Source organism: Phocoena phocoena, chromosome 2 (assembly GCF_963924675.1).
Source record: "Phocoena phocoena chromosome 2, mPhoPho1.1, whole genome shotgun sequence".
In the NCBI taxonomy this organism is placed as follows: domain Eukaryota; kingdom Metazoa; phylum Chordata; class Mammalia; order Artiodactyla; family Phocoenidae; genus Phocoena; species Phocoena phocoena.
Genome location: NC_089220.1, coordinates 61173475 through 61199546, shown reverse-complemented (window position 1 = coordinate 61199546; position 26072 = coordinate 61173475). Strand labels below are relative to the sequence as shown.

At 34.6% G+C, this 26072-nt stretch overlaps 1 protein-coding gene across 1 annotated transcript in view; it reads left to right on the top strand.

Annotated features, from left to right (window-relative positions):
- The window catches only part of MIPOL1 (mirror-image polydactyly 1), a 231189-nt gene that overhangs the window by 12914 nt on the left and 192203 nt on the right, over positions 1-26072 (top strand). Inside the window, exons 4-6 of the mRNA XM_065871589.1 lie at positions 9441-9570; positions 25046-25079; positions 25339-25509. Coding sequence (XP_065727661.1) covers positions 9441-9570; positions 25046-25079; positions 25339-25509 — 335 coding nt within the window. The remainder of the gene's footprint in view (positions 1-9440; positions 9571-25045; positions 25080-25338; positions 25510-26072) is intronic.

Below are 26072 nucleotides of genomic sequence, written 5' to 3'. Positions count from 1 at the left end.
AAAAAGAGTCATGTACTACAGTGTTCATTGCAGTACTATTTACAATAGCCAGGACATGGAAGCAACCTAAGTGTCCATCGACAGATGAATGAATAAAGAAGATGTGGCACATATATACAGTAGAATATTATTCAGCCATGAAAGGAAAGGAAATTGAGTTATTTGTAGTGAGGTGGATGGACCTAGAGTCTGTCATACGGAGTGAAGTCAGTCAGAAAGAGAAAAACAAATACCGTATGCGAATACATATATATGGAATCTTAAAAAAAAAAAAAAAGGTTCTGAAGAACCTAGGGGCAGAACAGGAATAAAGATGCAGACGTAGAGAATGGACCTGAGGACACAGGGAGGGGGAAGGGTAAGCTGGGATGAAGTGAGAGAGTAGCATTGGCATATATACACTACCAAATGTAAAATAGATAGCTAGTGGGAAGCAGCCACATAGCACAGGGAGATCAGCTCGGTGCTTTGTGACCACCTAGAGGGGTGGGATAGGGAGGGTGGAAGGGAGACACAAGAAGGTGGGGGTATGGGGATATATGAGTACATAGAGCTGATTCACTTTGTTTTACAGCAGAAAGTAACACAACATTGTAAAACAATTATACTCCAATAAATGTAAAAAAAATTATAGCTCTAATATCAGATATATTAGAGGTATGAATGTAAAAAGCACATTTTTAGAAAGTGTTCTTATATAGTCTTTGAGTTATCTGTACTCAATACATGTATATAATGATTGCGAGTTTTGCTAAAAAGAGTTACTGTTTTATATTTTTGCTACTTAAAGTCACAATTTTGTATAATTTTCTAATCAAGCTTTAGCAGTTTCTATACTCTTGGTAAGTATAAATTTATAGCAGCTTTACAGAGGAAAATTTTAAAACATGTAAAGAGCTTAAAAAACTTTTTTAATGTAATAATCATACTTCTAGGAATTTTCCTTAGTAATTAACTGTGTATATACATAAAGATTTGTGTACAAAGATGTTCATTACAGTGTTGTTTATATAGTGAATAATTGGAAACAGTGTTTATCTGATTTTAGGAGCATCTTAGTTCAATCAAATATGTCATGTCCAAATGATTGAATTCTATTCTATTTTATAATTTTGAATACTGAAGAATATGAGAACATATCCTGTTTATTTTAATTATGCACAGAATGTTACAAAGCTATGCAACACATTTCTGTCGCCACATTTTTACGAGCTTGTATTTTTAATCAGAAAAGGTTATTTACAGAATAATCATGTAAAATGGTGAACATTCAAATCCAGTTTTAGAAATACAATATTCTGGCTTGTAAAAGAAGTTCTGAAGAAATAAGTTGAATCCAGCAATGTAATGCCAAGAGTAGAACCATCACACTACTTGGAATAGGTTGGTTAATTCTCTACTGGTGTGTGGCATTTACCATCTGTGTTTAAATTTATAATAAACAATTTATGCCAAGAAAGAGAAATTATAAACTTTAAGGAAATTAAGACATAGCATAATGTTTGTGGTTCTGAAATATATATGAGGTGGTTTTGTAAAACACTAAATGTTATGTTTACAAGGAATTCATTTCACATCATGTAAAGCAATAATAGTAAATGCTCAATCTGAAATTCTTATATATATATAATAAAGTCTTTTACCAAACTATTATCTATATTATATTTGTTGGTTAGAATTTTGGAAGCTGAATTGTAATCAGTGATTATTTTACATGTTTCAAATTCAAATCCTAATGATTTCTTCTTCCTTCTCCTTAATTCAACCTTTTCTGTTTACATAACTACCTTGAAGATGTTAAATGGATTCTTTTTCCTGGGAAATGTCTGTCCTCCAAATTATATTATTTAGAGAATCATGGTTCAGTGTTTAAACTAGAATGTTTTCCAATATACTGTCTCACTGCTACTGTATTTTAAAAGTAGTTTGAGAAGTGTAGAATATGGGCTTGTCAATAGACTTGGGTTCTACTAAGGAAATATGTACTCTGTCTTGATTCAATAAACTCATACTTAGTATGGTTCAGCTTCTTCATATTTACTTTTGCCTGTATTAGAAAACAATTAGCTTACTAAACAAATTTGAGTATTTGTGGGTGGGGAGTGGGGGTGATCCTCTCTGAATCTTTCTCATTTGACTAAGAATTATAGGATATTTGATAACCGTGTTTAAAAATGGAGATATCCAAATATTATTGTAAACACCCAATGATTTGTTCTACCTACAATACAAGTATTTTACTGGGTTGGCTTACATAGTAGCTAATAATATTTGTTAATGTAATTTAACTGCTGTGAACCTTTACTGAACAAATATTGAAATTTATTCAAGTCAAAGAAAGAGAATCTCTAATGACTTTTGTTAAAGCTTCTATTTAATAGTTAAGGAGAAAAGTTTGTATGACATACGAGATGCAATTAACAGTAGATTTTACATTTAATAAAAAGAAAGAAGCATATGTATTTGCTTTATTCATTCCATCATAATTTGCATTAGAGCTGTGGGTGTTTAATGAGCAAATTCCAACTAAAATGCTATATTGATTTTCTAGTGAACTTTGTAATAGTCATCTACCTTGGAAAAGCTCAGTGTTTACAATTAAGCTTTCTTTACTGAAAATATTTGAGAGTTGCACATTGATTCTTTAGAAGTACTGAATTCTAGAAAAGGAGTCTGGTTTTTCGTAATCAACAAATTTCACGTATAACCTAATAGGTGTTAAAAATTATCATTTTGTAATACCTTACTTTTGGAAAACTTTTCTTAGCATTTATAAAATATATAATCAGATTTTTGTGTGTGTTTTATGGCATTTTAAAATTTAACTTTAGAATACTCCTTTAAATACACACGTTGTTTATATATTTAGAGTTGATACAGCATTATAGAGGAAAAATTGTTTTCTCTTCATCACACAGGGCCAGATATACCCTTGATGTAAAGCATTTGCCTTTAGGCATAGAGTTAACAAGACTTATTAAAGCCCTTGATATTAACAGCCTTACCTTTTCAATCAAGTGTTATTGTATATAAAGTAGAACACAGCTTACATTAAATGTCACTTTATAAAGATCTCATCACACTATACAGAAGTGATAGGAAGCCTGTCGGCATTTAAAGTTTAGTAAATAGTGTTTTAACCTTTCAATATGCCAGAATATTACAGGGCAATATAACATACATGTTAATCTGTACCTAGGTGACTGTTTAGCATCATTTTGTGCATCCTATCTGACCCACAAATTAGAAGTATTTTATAATGTAAAAATGTAAAAATATCTTAGAATATCATATTTTGTACAGACCTGTGTCATTATACTGTAGTGTTCTGAATGTGTTCTGAATAATATCTCCTTCAGTTCCCATTTGTAGTTTTTGCATGCCAATGAAAAAGGTAAAAATGAAAAAAGCAAGAAATGTTGAAATGGCTATAGATATAAATGGTCCAAATTAATCAAAATCACATTTTTAATGTGTGTGGAAATGAAGCCAAATCGTGAGTCTGTGGATTGAGGGTGATGATGGTATTGGTGGCATGGAACTAACGTTTGTTGAGAATCCACTTTATTTGACCAAGAGCTTTTATATATCATCTCATTTAATTTCCCCTAATAACCGTAACTGATGGTATTCTGTGCATTTTATACACCTGAACGGTGACTAACATAATTTAAGAAAAGTATAAAAAAAAAAAGTTGCCTAACTTTACTGTGACAACACCTTGGATCTGAATTAAAGCCCATATTCTTCATAATACATCATGTTGTTTTCTCTAAGCTGTTATGAATATCCTTCCTAGGAGATTGTATACAACTAGAAGGAGAAAATAAAACTCATTACTGTGTACTACATTATGGGCAGAAATTTCTTTCAAAACAGCATGATGAATTGATACATAGAAGCAGGATAATGTGGCACAGACAACCACATAGGAGTAATGATACTGCCTTAAAAAATATATGAAAATTGTACTGGAAACTACTGGATCTTCCAAAAGCTGTGTCCATAGCAAGAATTCCTTAACTTTATCTAAACTGTTGATTAAAAGCATTTGGTTTTATACGTGAGAAATCCAGTTGTTCTAATTGTTGATTAAAAGCATTTGGTTTTATACGTGAGAAATCCAGTTGTTCTAGCACAATTTGTTATATAGTTTGTTTAACCATTCATCTGTTACTAAAAATATGGGGTGTTTCTGGGTTTTGGCTATTATAAATAAAGATGCTATGAATATTTGTATTGAAGTCTTTGTATTTAGACATATGCTTTAATTTCTATGCTTTAATTTCTCTTGGATAAATACAAGTGGAATAGCTGAATCTTGTGGGTGTATGTTTACTTTTTTAAGAAACTGACATAATGTGATTATACTATCTTATGTTCTACCAGCAGTGTATGAAAGTTCCAGGTTGTTTTACATCCTTGCCAACATCTTTAATGAGCCTTTCGTATAAGTCATTGTAATAGGTTTGTATAGTTAACCCTTGAACAAAACCGATTTAAACTCTGCAAGTCCACTTATATGCACATTTTTTTTCAATAAATACATACTACTGTACTACATGATCAACGGTTCTGCATCTGTGGATACAGAGAACCAACTGTAAAGTTATACACGGATTTTTGACTGCAGGAGGTGGGGGGGGTCCACCTCTAACCCCAGTGTTGTTCAAGGGTCAGCTGTGTGTAGTGGCTATCTCATAGTTTTAATTTGCATTTCTGTAATGACTGAAGCTGTTGAGAACCTTTTTTTGTGTTTATTGCCATCAATATATCTACTTTGAAAAAAATGTTCAAGTTTTTTGCCCAATTTTTAATTGGGTTTTTTGTTTCCTTGTTGTTGAGCTTTGAGAGTTTTTAAAATTATGTTCTAGATACAAGTCTTTTTGTCAGATATATGCTTTTCTTTGTCAGATATATGCTTTTCAATTATTTTCTTCCAGTATGTGGCTTGTCTTTTCATTTTCTTAGCATCTTTTGAAGAGTGGAAATTTGTTATTGAATTAAATTGAAGTCCTACTTACCAATTTTTAAAAATTGGTTTATGCTTTGCTATTACTATAGTTAAGAAGCTTTGCCTACCTAAAGTCAAAGAGGTTTTCCTCCAGAACTTTTATAATTTTAGCTTTTGCATTTGGGACTGTGATTTATTTTGTGGAATGCAAGGTTGGTTTACCATTTAAAAATCTATCAATATTACCAAAGTGACACACCAAGAAAAGAAAAACAATCTGATCATCTTAAGGCCACACTCTGCTTTTATGTTTCAGCTCTTATATTGTAAATAAGTATCCTTTTTGCAGCTTATTTAGTGCTACATTTATTGCATTTTTGTACCTTCTATTGGTGATTTCACTGTTTAAGACAGCTGCGTGCTGAAATGCAATCTAATGTTCCCGAAGCATGGAAGGCTGTGTGTGTGTTATGGATAAACTTTGTTCAGGCATGAGTTATTGTCCTGTTGGCCATGAGTTCAGTGCTAATAAATCAACAATATATATTAACTAAGGTGTTTTTAAAAAGAAACATACATGAAACAAGGTTATGTATTAGTTCACAAAATGTTGATCAGTTTTAGCTGATTAAATTTTCTTTATGGGTCCTAATTTTGCTGCTTGATTGCATGCCTCATAATTGGATACCAGACATGATGAACTTTACCATTTCGGGAGCTGGAATTTTTATAAAATATTTTTGAGCTTTGTTCTGAGATATAGTTATGTTTCTTGGAAACAGGTCACTACTTCTGGGTCATGCTTTAAAGATAGTAGGTTATTACCAGAGCAGTGTTTAGTCTAGGGTTAATTAATCCCCACTACTGAAGCAAGACCCTTCTGTGTATTCTATGTAGTAGTTCATGAATCATGAGTTTTTCCAATCTGGCTAGTGGGAACACGTACTATTTTTGGTTTGGTGGAGCTCAGGGCACTGATGCCTCTAAAACTTTCAGGTGGCTCTTTCCCCTGCATGGGTAGTTTACTCACATGTGTGTGCTCAGTCCTCAGCTGATTTCTTGAGGAATACCCTCTGCATGTCTCCAAAGCTTTCTCTCTTTGCAGCTGTTTTTTCCTCTGATAGTCTGTCTTGTGAATTCTAGCTGCTTTGGTTTCCTTAGACTCCTCTCTTCAAATTGTGGAGTCTGCTGGCCGCCTCCTGGATTCTTCCTTTCCTGTGCCATGTCCAGAAAACTTTCAGTGTATTAAGCTGGGCCAGTCGTAGGGCTCAACTCTTTTGTTTTCCTCTGTCAGGTCACTCTCTTTATTTCCTTATCAACTTGAAAACTGTCATCCCATGCATGTTTTGTCCATTAAAAAAAAATTGTTTTAAGTGGGAATACAAATTTGGATCCTGTTACCCTGTCTTGACCAGGAGGACAAGGCTGTGTTGCTTAAAATTTAATCCTAACATATACTCCCTAAGATTTTATCATATATGCTTTTTTCCTGTTATTCACTTAATGTTTTTCTTTAAAAATCTCATCTTTTTAACTAGATAAATATATATTTTAATGGAATTTTTTTTAGTTTTAACGTCTGTACCCCAAAAGTGCACAAATAACTGTACAGTTTTATGAATCTCAGAAAGTGAACACACTCGTATAACCAGCACCCAGATGTAAAAAAACCCAAATATTACCAATAGAATATCACCAGATACCACGAAAAGTTCCTCATCCTCCCTTCTAGTACTACCTCCAAAAGTTAGTAACCATTACCCTAAGTTTAATAGCCAGGCCATTCTTTTTTGTTTTTGAACTTTAAATACTGAAAAAATGGAAAATTACCCTTTTTTGGCATCTACCTCAACAATATGGGTAATTTAAAGAAATTTGAATTTTAATTGGACATTAAATTAAATGCCACTCAGAAATTATAGGTCTGATGTGCTAGTTATGGTTTTCTAATATACATTAAAGTGACATAACTATTAAACAATGTGTTTCACATCCTATATTTTGTGAAATACTGTCCTAAAGGGAATATGGTGGTAGATGATGCTGGAAGGTAGGCTAGAACTAGACTCCAGTTTTCCTTGAATGTTGGGCTAAGACTTTTTTTTTTTTTTTGCCTTGGAATCTATGTGGTAGCAGTAAGGAGAAGAGTAGCCTGTTTACCCCAGAGTTTCATGGAGATTACCTTTTGATAGGTTGAGGGATGCCTTAGTGAAGTCACCTGTCCTATTTTTCTCTCCTCTGAAATTTGGTACATACTTAACTTTTTGTTATGAATTGATCTATTTTCTTTCTCTTGTGCTGCCCTTGTCTTAATTCAGGGTTTCATTGTTTCTTATGTGGACTTTTATAATAATCTAATATTGGGTTAAGGGGCATGTACAATCCAACCTGCAACTTTTGGAAGTTGATGCAGGTGATCCCTGCATCTTCCACACACTGAATGCTAATCTCTGGGAGTTTCCTTCTGAAACACATATCTGTTCAAATTGTTCCTATTCTAGAAGTTGGTATGTATTTCTAGGTAGCTTAAAGTTTCAGGGAAAGGGTTATTCTTGTGGATTATTGATGTGAACTCTTGCTTGAACCACTCCTATAGTCTCCCTTCTGGAATTTGCTTCCATGTTTGCCCCACCTATGAACTACTTCTCACCTGGAAGCCAGAATTCCTTTTTAAACGTAAATGTGATGCTGCCATTTCCTTGCTCAGAAACCACCATTGACTACCATCATATTTAGATGAGATCTTAATTCCTTGCTGTGATTTACAGTGTGATCTCCCAAAACTCTCACCCTCTCTGTGCTCCAGCCGTATTGCTGTTATATCGCTAATACTTCTAGGGCCTTTGTCCTGGTTTTTCTTCAGCTTAGTCTACTTTCAAATGTGAATATGGTTACTCTTCCTTTATTTGAATGTGCTGAAATGTCACTTATTTAAAAAGGTCTTTTCTGACCACCCTTTCTAAAATAGTCTGCCCTATTCCCTATCTACCAAATCACTCTTTTCTCTGATACAGCTGTATTTTCCTTCAAAGCAATCTATCTACATACCTACCTACCTACCTACCTACCTAATTTTTGGCCTGTTTTTCTCTCTACTGTTTCCCTGTAGTAGAACGTATACTCTAGGATGACAAGGACTTCTTAGCCTGCTATATTCATATTCCTTAAAACTGGATTGATGACTGCCACAGGAGCTTGATAAATATTTGATGAATTAATTAATTTATTCATCTTCCCTCAGACTTAGCTTCTTAGAAGTAGTTTTGACTTTTGCTTTGCCATTGCATGTTCCATTTTATACTGTATTATGGAAAAGATACAGTTGCTTTTTTCTCAGGGTTTTTTTTTCTTTTCCACTACTTATAATTTAAGTAATATAAAAGTAACTATCTTGATTAACAGTATATTAATCTATGACAAATCTTAGCAGAAACCCAGTGTTTTATGACCTAAAAGAACATTTCAAATGTCTTTCCTAAGTTTATTTTGTGGTTTGACAGTATAAATAAATTTGGTTCAGTGATCCAAGTATTTGAGCCCCTTTCTGTCTAAAATTGCAGTGATATTTTAAACGTTATATAAGATTTCAAGTACAAATTAATTTTGAGAAGTGACAATTTCAGGTGGCATAAAAGCTCCCTATATAGTGCTACAGAAATTTACATGATATCATTTGTATTATAATCGATACAAATGGTGCCCCCGGAGACGTTCAGTGCTAAACCAACACAACTCTGCCCCCATTGACTCTCCTCTTTCCTCTCCTTCCATCATCTTACTGAGGTAACTACTGTCCTGAATTTGGTGTTTATCATTTCCATGTTTATTTTAATATTTTTTACTAATTGTGTCTATCCACGAATAATAGATTTGCTTTATTTTGCAACTTGCTATTTTTGTCAAATTTTCATTTTTGAGATTTGTCCATTTGTCCATAGTTAATTCATTTAAATGCTGCATAGTATTCCATTTTTAATGTATAGTAATTTCTTTATTCCTGCTCCAGTTATTGGACAATTGAGTTATTTGTAAGTTTTTGCTATTATATAATGCTGAAATAAACATTTTTATACATTGTTCCTAAGCATTTTTATACGTTTCCTTGTGCACATGTGCAAGAATTTCTCTAAGCTTCATACCAAAGAGGAGATTTGCCAGGTTACGGACTAGGCACAACTTCAGCATTGCCAAATTGCTCATCAGAGGTTGTCGAAACATATATACCTATCTGCAGTATATTTGAATGTTTCCTTTATTTCACGTGCTCAGTATTTTTTACTATTTGACCTTATAATTTTTGCTTTTATGGGTATGAAATAGTATCTCAATTTTGCAGTAGCTTAAAAAGATAATGTTTTCTCAAGTAAACAAAGTAATTGATGCTAACTCAGCTGAATAAAATATTTTTTTTGCTTTTTATTTTTGCTAAAAGTATGCATTTTTCTTTTATTTTCACTAATTAATTATGAATTATATATTTTGGTAGCTCTGGTTGAAGAGGTGTATTTTGCACAGAGAGAACGTGATGAAGCTATTATGTCTCGACTGCAGTTAGCCAATGAGGAGAGAGATGAAGCAATTGCACGATCCAAGCATATGGAAATGTCTCTAAAACTGTATGTACACATTTAAAACTACATATGATGTTAGGAGCATTTATAAAGTACATGAATTATGTGGTGGTTACATGTTTAAAAGTGTTACTGATGCTTATATGTTACAGTGGTAAATTCCATATCCCCACAGTCTTTTTCTAAAACTTTTGGCATGCTAGTAGTTTTCAGTCACTAAAAAAGAAAGAAAGAAAGAAGAAAAAAGAAAGAAAGAAATGCACAACACTCTTAGTACAGTTACTTTCTCTATTTCTTCATAGTTCTGTTGTTGATATCCTTACTCTACCTTCCTTTGTGACTCCTCTTTTCTTCCCTCTCCTTATTATCACCTCCTTGATTTATTTCAGCTCTGGGTTCTTTTACTGCTCTCTGCTTACTGTGCTCATTCCTATTCTCCACTACTTTTTAAGTCTTTTAGCTGTGGGTTCTAAACTGAAACCTGACACCTGAAATAGGGTAGAGCCTGAGAATCTACATTTTTAGCAAGCGAACCAGGTGATTCTGGTATAGGTAAATAACATACTGCACTTAGAGAAACAATGCTCTGGAAAGAATTACTTCTCCAGTTTTAATGTACACTCCAATCACTTGGGGAATATTGTTAAAATGCAGATTCTTGTTAGATAACGTCTGAGTGGAGCCTGAGATTCTGCCTTTTTTCAAGCTCCCAGGTCATGCAAATGATGCTAATCTAAGGTGTCCACGTAGGGTAGAAAGGCCCAAGAGCATCTAGAAACGTCACCTGCAAGATAGAATGTAGTAATCTAATATTTTTATGTTGATCCCTCAATATATTTATCAAATGTTTGCTGTGCCCCATATTGTGCTAGCCTCTGAGGGATCACAATAAAATACTAATTAAAACGTGGTGGGGGGCTTCCCTGGTGGCGCAGTGGTTGAGAATCTGCCTGCTAATGCAGGGGTCATGGGTTCGAGCCCTGGTCTGGGAAGATCCCACGTGCCATGGAGCAACTGGGCCTGTGAGCCACAACTACTGAGCCTGCATGTCTGGAGCCTGTGCTCCGCAACAAGAGAGGCCGCGACAGTGAGAGGCCCATGCACCGCGATGAAGAGTGGCCCCCGCTTGCCACAACTAGAGAAAGCCCTCTCACAGAAACGAAGACCCAACACAGCCAAAAATAAATAAATAAATTTATTTTTTTTAAAAACGTGGTGGGAAACTCCCTGGCGGTCCAGTGGACTCCACGCTTCCTATGCAGGGGGCATGGGTTTGATCCCTGGTTGGAGAACTAAGATCCCACAAGCCGCAGGGCATGGCCAAAAAACAAAAAAAAGAGACAAAAAAACCCCATGGTGGTTCATTAGACAGAATCATTAAATAATTAATACTGTAGCATTCATGTTGTGACTAGGTAATGTGATTTGGTTTTTGTTTATATTAATGGTTTCATTTTTTTTGAAGGCTCATTCAAAAAGTAGATGGAGAGACTCATTGTAAAACATTAACTTGTTGACAACTAAAAATAAATTTAAAAATTTAGCTAAATTCCACACTGCCTACTCCCAAATAACTATCTTTATCAATAGGGAAACATTATTCCAAACATTTCTCTTTGTTTATATAAACACTACTGTCTGGAAGGATAGATGGTTGGTGGTTGAATAGATGCATACATAGAATTAATTTGATAAAAATTAATTCATTTTCTACATTCTGTTTTATTTGAGAGGCATTATATTGTAGAGGTGAAGAGCACAGATTCCAGACACAGGTACCTGTCTTTGAATCTTCACTCTTTTGCTTCCTAGCTGTACAGTCATGGACAGATTCAGAGTTTCTGGGACTCTGTTTTTTCTCTACAAAACAGGGAAATAGTGGCTGTTTTATATTGGTTGTTATGAGGACTAAATGATTTAATAAGTATTGAAAAATACTTGACTTGTAGCAAATGCTGTATAAATGTTACTTGAATTGAAGAGTAGTAATCAATTGAAGTGAAACTGAAGAAATTTTTGAGCTTCAGGCAGTGTATTCTCTCAATAAGATATATTAATTCCCAAAAGAACTATCATCTAAATTTAAGAGATGGAAAAACATTAAGGTGTTGGAATCTCATCAGTATTTTTTTGTGCAGTGTTTTAGTTAAGCAATATTATTTGACTCTCAGCTATGAAATAAATAAGTTTTAAACTCCTTTTTTTCTTTTTCTTTAGGAATTATACTTTTAAAAAATTTGTAAAAGCTGTATTGGATTCTATAGCCAAAGTGCCCCCCTTGTTTAACCTTTATTATATATTTAAAAGGGTTGAGTAATCTTACTTGAACTTTTATCATACCTGGCATTTTTACACCTGAGTTCTTTATTGTGGGAAGTTCCTGGGTAACCAAATTTCGTTTTCAAATAGTTTTTTTGTTTGTTTTTTTTTTTTGTGGTACGCAGGCCTCTCACTGCTGTGGCCTCTCCCGTTGCGGAGCACAGGCTCCGGACGCGCAGGCTCAGCGGCCATGGCTCACGGGCCCAGCTGCTCCGCGGCATGTGGGATATTCCCGGACTGGGACACGAACCCGTGTCCCCTGCATCGACAGGCGGACTCTCAACCACTGCGCCACCAGGGAAGCCCTCAAATAGTTTTTTAAGGAAAGGTTTATAAATACTTTATTCTCTACTTTAACATACTCTATACTGGCTGTTTGTTATCCTTATATTCAAATTGGTTATGAATAAAATTCTTGGCTCAAGTATTTTTTCATTCTAAACACTGTAAAAATGTTACTGACTTTTCTGACATTGAGTTTGCCTGAAAAGAAGTCTGAGGTCAATCATATTGCTTTTTTCCTCACTTACAGGTGGTTTAATTTTTTCTGCCTGGGTACTTGAATGATTCTTTATTCTTGAAATAGAACAACTTAATCAGTATGTTCGGGTTGATCTGTAATATTTTTAGAACCACAGCATGCCTTTCTAAAGACTATATGATTCTTCCTTTATTTCAGGGAAATTTTACATTTGTTTTTTAGGTTTTCTATTTTAGAGACTTCAGTTATTTTTATAGGGAACTTTTATCCTTATCTATTATCTCTTCAATAATTATTTTAATTCCTGTCTTTTTCTCTGCATTCACTGTGATACTCTTAAGCCTTTCCTTTAGTTAGTAATTCCAATTGTTACTGTCCCATTCCCTGTTCTTTCTGGTTCATTTATTAAATATTTTGTTTATTTATTCTCAATGTTCCCTTAAGTTTTCTTTCTTTTTTTAATTATGTAAGTTTCAGGTCTATCCTTAAGTTTTCAATTTTCCTGTTCATCTACTCTTTTGTTTTGGCATCTTCTCTTTGAACTTCTTTTATTGAATTCATATTCGTCTTATGTTTTTCTAGAATGCCAACCACGATAGGACAATTTTCTTCTTTCTATTGCTTTATGTTATCTTTTATATTATGATCTTTATCTCATTTGCATGATATTTTGTCATGTGTTTGTGGTGAATTCATAGTTGGCATCTCATTTCTCTTCATCTTGCTCATGCTTAACTTGTCAAGAACTTTTCTTTGTTCTGATACAGTGCAAGTGAATTTTCCTTGATAAACATTTCATATTATTTGAAACCTATTTGCCTTTTCTGATTCTTGGCTAGGTATTGCTTCTGGGCCACTTTTCTTCATTGCTGTAAGGCAGTGGGGTAAGAGTGGTAGTTGGGAAGACCTCCTTGGGGCTAGATACTGATTTTGTTTGAAGTTCTGTCCTCTGCTTGTAGGACTTTGTTTGGTGTATTGCACTGTTCTGGCGGCTCACTCTGTTTCGTCTTGTGGATATCCTGATTCCATGGAGTATTTCTTTTGGGCTTTTATTTTTTCCACCAGTGTAGTAAAAAAAAAAAATGGCCAGCCCTGATGATTCTTGCTTCCTCCGTAAAGATTCTTCAGTAATGCAGGAACATTTTCTTTACTTTTCTCTGGTCTGTCTACTCAACTCCTTGGTCTCTCAGGTTATTTCCAAGCTGTGTGGTATTAGTGAAAAATTTCCAGGATTTGGTGAGGTCACTGTCTTTTCTCAATACCTATTTTCATGTGTAAAAACAGAAGTTAGTTGAACCTGTTCAAAATCATTTTTCCACTCTCCACCTTATCCCTACTTTTAAAAATTACTACATGATGTCCTGCTTCCTTTGCTGTTTGATTAACTTTTATCATCCATTCAAGTGGTATGTGATGGGATACATAGATTTCTGTGTTCAGATTTCACTCCACCATCTTTACTTGGCCTTTTTTTTTCAATAAACTTTTTATTTTAGAATACTTTCAGATTTACAGAAAAGTTGTGAAGATAGTACAGAGTTCCTATAACCCTCACCCAGTTTCCCTTATTGCTAACATCTTACATTACTATAGTACATATGTCACAGGGGAGAAATCAACATTGTTATACAACTATTTACTAAAGGCCACGCTTTATTCAGATTTCACTACTTCTCCCTGATGTCCTTTTTATTTTTCAAGGTCCTATCCAGTATTCCATAGACATTTAGTTACTGTGTCTCCGTTGCCTACTCTGCTGTGTGACATTTTCTCAGACTTTCCTTGTTTTTGATGACAGTTCTGGAATATTGGTCAGGTATTTTATAGAATGTTTCTCAATTTCAGTTTTTCTGAAGTTTTTCTCATGATTAGACTGAGGTATTGGTTTTATGGGACAGAGAGTACAGGGGTGAAATGCCATTTTCATCACATCATTTCAAGGTTATCGTCTATCAATATGACTTACAGCCAGTGATGTTAATCTTGGTCACCTGGCCAAGGTAGTACTTGCCATGTTTCTCTTCTGTAAAGTTACCCACATTCCTCTTTCATACTCTGCTGTTTGAAGCAAATCACTAAAGTGCAGCCCGTACTCAATGATGGGCTGCGGAGTGCGGGCTAGGAGGTTGAGTTCTAGCTTCCTCAGCAGAGAATATCTACATAAATTATTTGTAATTCTTCAGTACAGGACATTTGTATCCCTAATTTTTTTATTTAGTTATATCTGTATGGACTCATTGATATTCATTTAATACTTCGAATTATAATCTAATACTATGTTATTTTGTTGATTGGAGTATTCCAGCTTTTTTTTTTAAACGTCTTTATTGGAGTATAATTGCTTTACAATGATGTGTTAGTTTCTCCTTTATAACAAAGTGAATCAGCTGTATATATACATGTATCCCCATATCTCCTCCCTCTTGCGTCTCTCTCCTACCCTCCCTATCCCACCCCTCTAGATGGTCACAAAGCACCGAGCTGATCTCCCTGTGCTATGTAGCTGCTTCCCATTAGCTATCTATTTTACATTTGGTAGTGTATATATGTCCACACCACTCTCTCATTTCGTCCCAGCTTACCCTTCCCCCTCCCCATGTCCTCAAGTACATTCTCTACATCTGCATCTTTATTCCTGCTCTGCCCCTAGGTTCTTCAGAACCTTTTTTTTTTTTAAAAGATTCCATATATGTGTTAGCATACGGTATTTGTTTTTCTCTTTCTGACTTACTTCATTCTGTATGACAGTCTCTAGATCAATCCAATCACCACAAATAACTCAATTTCATTTCTTTTTATGGCTGAGTAATATTCCATTGTATATATGTGCCACATCTTCTTTATCCATTCATCTGTTGATGGACACTTAGGTTGCTTCCATGTCCTGGCTATTGTAAATAGAGCTGCAGTGAACATTGTGGTACATGAGTCTTTTTGAGTTATGGTTTTCTCAGGGTATATGCCCAGTAGTGGGATTGCTGAGTCGTATGGTAGTTCTATTTTTAGTTTTTTAAGGACCCTCCATACTATTCTCCATAGTGGCTGTATCAATTTACATTCCCATTACATTCCCAAGGGTTCCCTTTTCTCCACAACCTCTCCAGCATTTATTGTTTGTAGATTTTTTGATGATGGCCATTCTGACCAGTGTGAGGTGATAACCTCATTGTAGTTTTGATTTGCATTTCTCTAATGATTAGTGATGTTGAGCATCCTTTCATGTGTTTGTTGGCAATCTGTATATCTACTTTGGAGAAATGTCTGTTTAGGTCTTTTGCCCATTTTTGGATTGCGTTGTTTGTTTTTTTGATATTGAGTTGCATGAGCTGCTTGTAAATTTTGGAGATTAATCCTTTGTCAGTTGCTTCATTTGCAAATATTTTCTCGCATTTTGAGGGTTGTCTTTTCATCTTGTTTATGGTTTCCTTTGCTGTGCAAAAGCTTTTAAGTTTCATTAGGTCCCATTTGTTTATTTTTGTTTTTATTTGCATTACTCTAGGAGGTGGGTCAAAAAAGATCTTGCTGTGATTTATGTCACAGAGTGTTCTGCCTATGTTTTCCTCTAAGAGATTGATGGTGTCTGGCCTTACATTTAGGTCCTTAATCCATTTTGAGTTTATTTTTGCGTATGGTGTTAGGGAGTGTTCTAATTTCATTCTTTTACACGTAGCTGTCCAGTTTTCCGAGCACCACTTATTGAAGAGGCTGTGTTTTCTCCACTGTATTTTCTTGCCTCTTTATCAAAGATAAGGTGACCATATGTGCGTGGGTTTATCTCTGGGCTTTCTATCCTGTTCCATTGATCTATATTTCTGTTTTTGTGCCAGTACCTTACTGTCTTGATTACTGTAGCTTTGTAGTATAGTCTGAAGTCAGGGAGCCTCATTCCTTCAGCTCTGTTTTTCATTCTCAAGATTGCTTTGGCTATTCGGGGTCTTTTGTGTTTCCATACAAATTGTGAAATTTTTTTGGTCTAGTTCTGTGAAAAATGCCATTGATAGATTGATAGGAATTGCATTGAATCTGTAGATTGCTTTGGGTAGTATAGTCATTTTCACATTGTTGATTCTTCCAATCCAAGAACATGGTATATCTCTCCATCTGTTTGTACCATCTTTAAGTCCTTTCATCAGTGTCTTACAGTTTTCTGCATACAGGTCTTTTGTCTCCTTAGGTAGGTTTATTCCTAGGTATTTTATTCTTTTTGTTGCAGTGGTAAATGGGAGTGTTTCCTTAATTTCTCTTTCAGATTTTTCATCATTAGTGTATAGGAATGCCAGAGATTTCTGTGCATTAATTTTGTATCCTGCTACTTTACCAAATTCATTGATTAGCTCTAGTAGTTTTCTGGTAGCATCTTTAGGATTCTCTCTGTATAGTATCATGTCATCTGCAAACAGTGACAGCTTTACTTCTTCTTTTCTGATTTGGATTCCATTTATTTCTTTTTCTTCTCTGATTGCTGTGACTAAAACGTCCAAAACTATGTTGAATAGTAGTGGTGAGAGTGGGCAACCTTGTCTTGTTCCTGATCTTAGAGGAAGTGGTTTCAGTTTTTCGCCATTGAGAATGATGTTGGCTGTGGGTTTGTCATATATGGCCTATGTTATGTTGAGGAAAGTTCCCTCTATGCCTACTTTCTAGAGGGTTTTTATCATAAATTGGTGTTGAATTTTGTCAAAAGCTTTTTCTGCATCTGTTGAGATGATCATATGGTTTTTCTCTTTCAGTTTGTTAATATGGTGTATCACATCGATTGATTTGCGTATATTGAAGAATCCTTGCATTCCTGGAATAAACCCCACTTGATCATGGTGTATGATCCTTTCAATGTGCTGTTGGATTCTGTTTGCTAGTATTTTGTTGAGGATTTTTGCATCTATGTTCATCAGTGATATTGGCCTGTAGTTTTCTTTCTTTGTGACATCTTTGTCTGATTTTGGTGTCATGGTGATGCTGGCCTCATAGAATGTGTTTTGGAGGGTTCCTTTCTCTGCTATATTTTGGAAGAGTTTGAGAAGGCTAGGTGTTGACTCTTCTCTAAATGTTTGATAGAATTCGCCTGTGAAGCCGTCTGGTCCTGGGCTTTTGTTTGTTGGAATATTTTAATCACAGTCTCAATTTCAGTGCTTGTGATTGGTCTGTTTATATTTTCTCTTTCTTCCTGGTTCAGTCTCAGAAGGTTGTGCTGTTCTAAGAATATGTACATTTCTTCCAGGTTGTCCATTTTATTGGCCTATAGTTGCTTGTAGTAACTTCTCATGATCCTTTGTATTTCTGCAGTGTCAGTTGTTACTTCTCCTTCTTCATTTCTAATTCTCTTGATTTGAGTCTTCTCCCTTTTTTTCTTGATGACTCTGGCTAATGTTTTATCAGTTTTGTTTATCTTCTCAGAGTGCCAGCTTTTAGTTTTATTTATCTTCGCTATTGTGTAGTATTTCAACTTTGACCATTGGAAACTCTTTTAGGTGGCTCCTACATGCCTTTGACATGTTCCCATCCTTTTGATTTTTTTTAACCATTTCTTACTTTCTGGCACTGCAGCCTGCTCCAGGGTCATGTATTATGGGGATATGCCCACCCCACCAGCAATGAATCAGAGTTCTTGTTGCTCACCATCCTTGCCAGCATTTGGAATTGTCATTCTTGTTTTGCTTTTTTTCTTATTTTGAACATTAGCCATTCTCTAATGACAGATGATATTGAGCTCCTGTTTATTTACCATCTGTATATCTTCTTTGGTAAAATGTCTGTTCAGATATTTGACCAGTTTTTTAAGTTGGGTTGTTTGTTTCCTTTTTGTTAATTTTAAGTGTTCGTTATATATTCTAGATGTAAGTCATTTTTCAGGTATGTGGTTTTCAAATATTTTCTTCCAGTACATGTTTTGTATTTTTCTTCTCTTAACAGTGTGCTTAGCAGGATATAAGTTTTAAATTTTGATAAAATCCAGTTTATTGATTGTTTTTTCTTTCATGTTTTGTACTTTTTGTATTGAATCTAAAACTCATTGTCATATGTAAGGTCGTACCAAGTGTTCTCCTATGTTTTCTTCTATGAGTTATAAATTTTGTGTTTTACATTTAAGCCTACAATCTGTTTTGAGTTGATTTTTGTGTAAAGTGATACATGGTACATGTAAATGGTCTTTTTTTTTTTTTTTTTTTTGCCTGTGGACATTTATTCTAGTACCATTGTTGAAAATGGTATCATTTCTCCACTAATTTCCTTTGCACCTTTGCCAAAAGTTATTTGACTATTCATGTGCATTAATTTCAGGACTTACTTGTCTGTCCATTGATCTGTGTTTCTATCCCTTTGCCAATACCACACATTCTTGATTACTAAATCTTTATGTTACGTCTTGAAACAGGATAATGTCATCCCTCTAAACTTTGCTCTTTTATTGTAGAATTATTTTGACTATTCTGGTACGTTTGCCTTTCCATATACCTTTAAGAATCAGTTTGTTTTTATCTACAAAACAGTTGCTGGGACCCGATGTGTTTAAACATACTCTTCAAAATAGATACCTTTTTTTCAGTAATGCAGCTATTAAAAACTTCAGAACTTTTCTTTAGGGATTTGCAAGTACTATTGCCTTCAATTTGTCAACTGCTGCACAGTACTATACTTAGCATGTAATTTATGACCATAAATCTTTTATGTAGATTGATCACCAATTTTATTCATAAAATTTGCTTCTAAATAGTTTTTACTGTTTTTTTTTTTTTGCGGTACATGGGCCTCTCACTGTTGTGGCCTCTTCCGTTGCAGAGCACAGGCTCCGGAGGCGCAGGCTCAGCAGCCATGGCTCACGGGCCCAGCTGCTCCGTGGCATGTGGGATCTTCCCAGACCGGGGCACGAACCCGTGTCCCTTGCATCGGCAGGCGGACTGTCAACCACTGCGTCACCAGGGAAGCCCAGTTTTTACTGTTTTTAGAAATAAAATTCACCCCCAAAAGATAACATATCAGTTTTTTATACAATGTCACAACTCATTGAGTGATATTCAGGCTTTATAGGTGAAAAAACTTAGAGTGGTTGACTACTTGCCCAAAGAGTCATAGTCAGTCACTTACACATTGTAGGACTTATCTACCTCAGAGCTATACAGGCATCTCAACCTTAGCATATCCAAAATGGAATTATTAATTTATTTTTAAAACCTGATCCTCCTTAATTCCCTGTACCTATCAACAGCATAACCACCTGCCCACATATCCAAACAAAAACTTCTTCCTCAGAACTCCTATTAAATTGGTCTCTTAGTTTTGTTCATTCTGTCTCTTTAAGTGATAGATCTAAATTGAGCCTGTCCTTCTTCCCTAAACTTTTAAATCTTCCATTGTCTATTTACTTTAATCTGTACATATGTTTTGTTATATTTTTTATTACAATACATGAAAATTAGGGTTCCTTGAGGCAAGACTTTTTCATTTTGTTCTTGGTAGCATTCCTATTGAGGGAGGAATGGGGAATGGAGAAAAGGAAAACAGTCCCAAGACTTATCTTTTAGTTAATTAGTCCATTCAATAAATATTTATTGAATATTTATTATCTGTCAAGTACAGTGCTGGTTGCAGGAACACAGCATTACTGTTTCAATTTAGTTAAGAAGATCAGCATTAAGTAAATATGAATAATTACATAAATACTCAAAATAGTATCAAGTGATATGAAGAATTATTGGTTCCTAAGAAAAGTTTATAGACAGCTGTATTACAGTCTAGGGGTTCAGGTGAGTGGATCAGGAAAAATCATACAGAAGAAGCAAGAACAACAACAGCAACAAATAGCATGTCAGTACAGTTTTAAATGGCACTGTGGAGGTTCTTTTCTACTCAGTTGAAGTCTATAGGCTCTGAACTTCAATAGTGCATTTTAGACTAAATCTTTGTTAAGATAGAACCAATTTATAACTGAGCTTTGCTTGACTGAAAGGCATATTTAGAGGCATTGAGTATAAGATGAAATTGTATAAATTATTTCACATCTTTTTGTTTCAATTCCTTACTTCTTGCTTCCTATAATCTGGAAATTCCTTCCTTCTTTTTTCTCTCATCATCTTTTCCACTTCCGATCTACTTTTCATCTTTCTGTATAATGTTTGTCTTGTCTTATTATTCTGCCGCTTCTCTGCTTTCCCTTACCTCTTGAATTTTTAATGCTTTTTCTTTGTCTCTTTTGCTTTTATCCAAAACCAGGAAAAAGTAAAAAGGATTCAGGTTAAAATGACTTACATATGCATGCCAATATAGACATGTTTGCATAGGTACATTCCAACTTTTGAGACCATGGTATCTATTTTTCAATCTGTTATTATTGGTATATTTTTTATATTAAAGGTGGCACTGTGTAAGAAAGGAGACTTAGAGAAAGAAAACAATTTAGAATTTTTTGATAAGCTGATCACTAGTTCTTTGTATCATTTGGGGGTCAAAGTTTTGCTTCTTCCCATTGAACAAGGTACAGGACTATAGGTTCAGAAAGGAAAGATGTGATATTGACTGATTTAGGAATAAATCAAGATATGTGACATTTCATGCATGAGTCTTTTCACTTAGAGTGCAAGGTTGTCAGTCAGAATTTGCATGGTATAGGAAATCAATTGAAACTTGAACCTATGGACATTTACTTCAGCAATATTCTTACTGATTATCATGACTGTCTAGTTAGACTGTTGTAGGCATAATTTAAAGATTATGAAAGGTTGAAATTCTTTTGTTTAATTGTAAACTTCATATTAATGATACATAATGTATAGTTTGTTGGCTGTATGTCATATAATACCAACTATTACTTTGTCTTTATTAAGCTAGTAAAACTATGTGTTGTACATGCTGCTAGTTAAACCTTAAACCTAAAGAGTCATTTTACATAGAAAATTATGTGTCTTATATAACTGTTTCAAATTGCTTCCTGTTTCTTAAAGGTAAGTTGTTTGTCTAATTTTTGTTTTCTTAAGTGATATAGTAAGTAATGTCCTTATTGTAGGACTGAATTTAATTTTCTGGAAGCCACTATTGTTGATTTTTTATCTTTAACTAGATATTAAATGACCCACCTCAGAAAAATGTGTCAAATATACTGAATTGGCACTTACAGTGTATTAACATCAAAGATCTGATCTCATTTTTCAATACTCTGTATCAGGGATCAGCAAAGTAAGGACCTATGGTGCAAATCCAGCCTTCCACTTGTTTTGTAAATAAAGTTTTATTTGAATACAACCACACCTGTTCATTTACATAGTGTCTATGAATAGATTTTCTTCTTCAAAGGCAGAATTTAGTAGCTGCAACAGAGAACATATGGTAAAGCCTAAAATATTATCTGACGCTTTACAAAAAAAGTTTGCTCATCCCTACTCTATATAATCTAATTGAGACTAAATTACTATGTAGTTGATCTTTGATATCTGTGACAAATACTTCCTGAAACTTTTAAAGAAATGCAAATTTGAACACAACCATACCTGTTCATTTACATATTGTCTATGAATGAGTTTGCACTACAAAGGCAGACTTTAGTAGGTGCGAGAGTTTTTAAGAGTTTTTCTTTTTAATTATTTATTTTATTTTTGGTTGTGTTGGGTCCTCGTTGCTGCACGCAGGCTTTCTCTAGTTGTGGCGAGCAAGCGGGGGCTACTCTTGTTGCGGTGTGAGGGCTTCTCATTGCGGTGGCTTCTCTTGTTGCCGAGCACAGGCTCTAGGCACGTGCACTTCAGTAGTTGTGGCTCACGGGCTCTAGAGCACAGGCTCAGTCGTTGTGGCACACGGGCTTAGTTGCTCCACGGCATGTGGGATCGTCACGGACCAGGGCTCGAACCCATGTCCCTTGCGTGGATTCTTAACCACTGTGCCACCAGGGAAGTCCCTCTTATTTTTTTTAAATAGGCATTTTTATTATTTTTTAAAATTTTTATTGGAGTATAGTTGATGTACAATGCTGTGTTAGTTGCAGGTGTACAGCAAATAAGAACCTGCTGTATAATAAAAGGTTTTAAGTTTTATTTTCCTCTTAGTGACCATTTATCACTATATTTATATCAATTATAAAGGCTAATAATAAAGCAAAATAGAGATTCACATGCCAAGTGGTTGATGTGGCTCACTCATGCCCTGCATGTCATACCTGACACACTCACTCACCAAAACATGATTCACATTCATTTATCAGAAAATGATAAATCACTATATATCATGTACTTTTAAGGGCAATCGCATAAGTTATTTTTATTTTTATTATTTGTGGTACACGGGCCCCTCACTGTTGTGGCCTCTCCCGTTGTGGAGCACAGGCTCCGGACGCGCAGGCTCAACGGCCATGGCTCACGGGCCCAGCCGCTCCGCGGCATGTGGGATCTTCCCAGACCAGGGCACGAACCCGTGTCCCCTGCATTGGCAGGCGGACTGTTAACCACTGCGCCACCAGGGAAGCCCCCACATAAGTTATTTATAGTCAGAATGCTAAATTTATGTGCCGAGGATCTAGTATATAACATCTGATAAGAAAATTTGATTTTAATTTTTTTTTAATTTTGGTTGTTAGCAGGGAATTTAATATTAGACTAAATACAGTTATCTTAACCATTTCCTATTGAAAGCTGTGAATTTAAAACATTTAAACTCTTCATTTGCTTTTCCTTAAAGTAATAGTTCTTCATTTTGCATTGCCTGAAGAAAACATATAAATATTACATAGGAATTTCATGCACTTTTTGTTATGTTGATTATTTGGAATATATGAATTACTTAACCGACCTACACTGTTATTTTCTTTTTGATCATATGTAACTCTTTGAAACAAAAAAAGAGAGTTGCATAATATTGAGAACTAATTTTTTTTTAAGTTCCCAGTAATCTGTGAATCTAAATGCTTAATTTCCATGTAGCTTTTTACATTTTAAATGATCAAGTTTCATAAATTGTGAAGTTTATAAATATTGAAACTTCTTTGGAAACTGCCATTAATTGACCTTAGTTTGATTTCATCTAAAAAGAACAACATTAAGGTAAATATTCCTTACCACATATGGCTTCCCTAAAAATCATATTTAGCCAACCAATAACTGATGGTTAAATGCCACTCATGTTCTTCAAATACTTTTACATGATCATAAATAAGTGGAAGAATTTTATCTTATATTTTTCCACTTTGTTTTTTAATTGAATAAAAAGGAAGTGATGGGCTTCCCTGGTGGCGCAGTAGTTGAGAGTCTGCCTGCCGATGCAGGGGACACGGGTTCGTGCCCCAGTCCGGGAAGATCCCACATGCCGCGGAGCGGCTGGGCCCGTGAGCCACGGCCGCTAAGCCTGCGCATCTGGAGCCTGTGCTCCGCAACGGGAGAGGCCACAGCGGTGAGAGGCCCGCGTACCGCAAAAAAAAAAAAAAAAAAAAAAAAGTGATTATCCTCATAGTTTTTGTAGACTAAGCTTTTATGAAGCAGGATATTTGAAAACTTGATTTATTTTGGGAGAAAAAGATAAGAGTACATATTTGCCCTTATTGGAATGTGAATCCAAGGGGACATTAGTAGTTTGAGATAAACATTAAATATATATAATTCAAAATTACTACACCTACCTGTTGACTTACACCATTTAAATATGGGTAGAAATAGTTTTTTTGATATATGTTCATATATTTTCCTGTGCAAATGCAATGTTCTAAAATCTATACTTTCTCTCCATGATTATAGCAGTTTGATTGAACTGTGGAGTTTGGAACAATTTTGTAACAAATTTGTTAAGTGTCTTCTGTAATCTTTTCCTAGTATCCTTTTTTTGTGGTAAATGTTAAATCACAGGAGCACAGAAATGGAGGGGGAAAACTTGAAACACGAATTTGGATATCTAAGCTTTTAAGTACAATTTTTAAATAATTGAAATCATTTCTAGAATCTTCATCATTTCACTGGTACCCATTACAGGTTTTCATTTAATCTACCCAATTTAATGACTGCCTAAATTATATTATATACATTTTCTAAATATGTCATTTAGAACTTCTTTCTTTACTTTAACTGCATTTCAATTTACCAGCATCAACAAACATAAACACTATGACTCTTAAAAGACAAAAAGTCCATTTATGAAGAGATCTAGTTTACTTTTTTTGCCTTTAAATTGAATAATTCTGTTTTATGCAAAAAAGAAAATAACATTAGTCATTTAAAAATGTGACCAATTTTGGTCAGCCTTTCTATATAGCGTATTTGTTTCAACAAATAGGTAGCACCAGGAGATTTTCAGGTCAAATTTAGTGATAGTTATTTGTCATTGCTTTTGAGGGAACATAGTTAAACTTTGTAATAAAAATACTTGCTTTGTTTTATTTGTGATAATGTCCAAAAAGGATAGGAAATACAGTTTCTGGTAAGAATTGAAAGTCTAGAAATAAATATAATGATGAGAATGAGTACTTCTATCACGGGGGAACTTTCTTCATCTAAGCACATATGAACAATTGATCCTTGTAGTCATATATAGCAGTAAACATTAATAACTTAACAGTCTGAAGTCAGTGCAGAAGATATGGAGCATTATTGAAAGATGGAGTCGAGCAGGTGGCACTTTAATATGTTCAATGTCATGGTTGACTCTAAAGACTAGTCGAATGAAATTACTTGAGGTTCTAAAGATTTAAAAAGCGAACTCATTTTGCCGCACTAAGGAAATGCTACTGATCAGGCTTTCTGTGTCCCTTTTTTCTAGGCTAGAAAATATTAACCCTGAAGAAAATGACATGGTAAGCCATTCTCTGAGGAGATTTCTTGATGTCAGTCTTATATCTTAGAGGCTTAAGTTCAATTGAGTGGGTTTCAAGAACTAAGATGTGGGAAAAAGAAGAATTGACACACTAATAATGTACATCTTTGCTGCAATATGAAAATTCAATAACTTCACTCAGTCAATTTACAATTCACATGTGCCTATTAATTAAAACCCTATATTAAATAAAATATATTAAAACTTCATGTCTGACTAACATATAATGGTGTTGGTAGACATTACAGGAATTACTGAACAGAATAAACAATGCAGACACGGGGATAGCTATTCAGAAGAATGGAGCTATAATTGTGGATAGAATCTACAAGACCAAGGAATGTAAAAAGAGAATAACTGCAGAAGAAATGAATGCAGTGATTGAAGAACGGGATGCTGCTTTGTCTCAGGTAACTGCATGTACAATATCTGTAAAAAGCATACACTTAACATTTTCCCCTCTTTCTTTACATTAAAAAATGACTTTTCCCCACATATTCTTAATTCGAATTAGTTTTTAGATTATAATTAATACCACAATGATTAGCTATATTAAAATAATCACATATTTTGTTACATCATTCTTCAAGTATATGCATTCTAATAAAACTGTTAGCTTGTTATAAAATTTTAGTTATATTCTTTAAAGTAATCACTTTTATATGAGACTTCTTACTTGAGTCACAGTTTTGTGAGGGCTGACATTGTCTTTATTACTGTTTTATTCCTAGTGCCTAATTCAGTGCCTTTTAGTAAACATTGATAAAGGAATCAAATTATTAGGGTATTCCTTTCTGAACATTACTTATACCTTCCTGCTGTAACTGAAACCTGATTACCGCCCTGAGGATACCGCTTCCACTGCAGTCCTCTCAAATGTGAATGTATTCCCTCGCCCAGCAGTTGGACCACTGGGCTTGGAGGCTTGTTCCTCATTAGTGTTTTTAGATCATTGTTCCTTTATTCTCTCTAA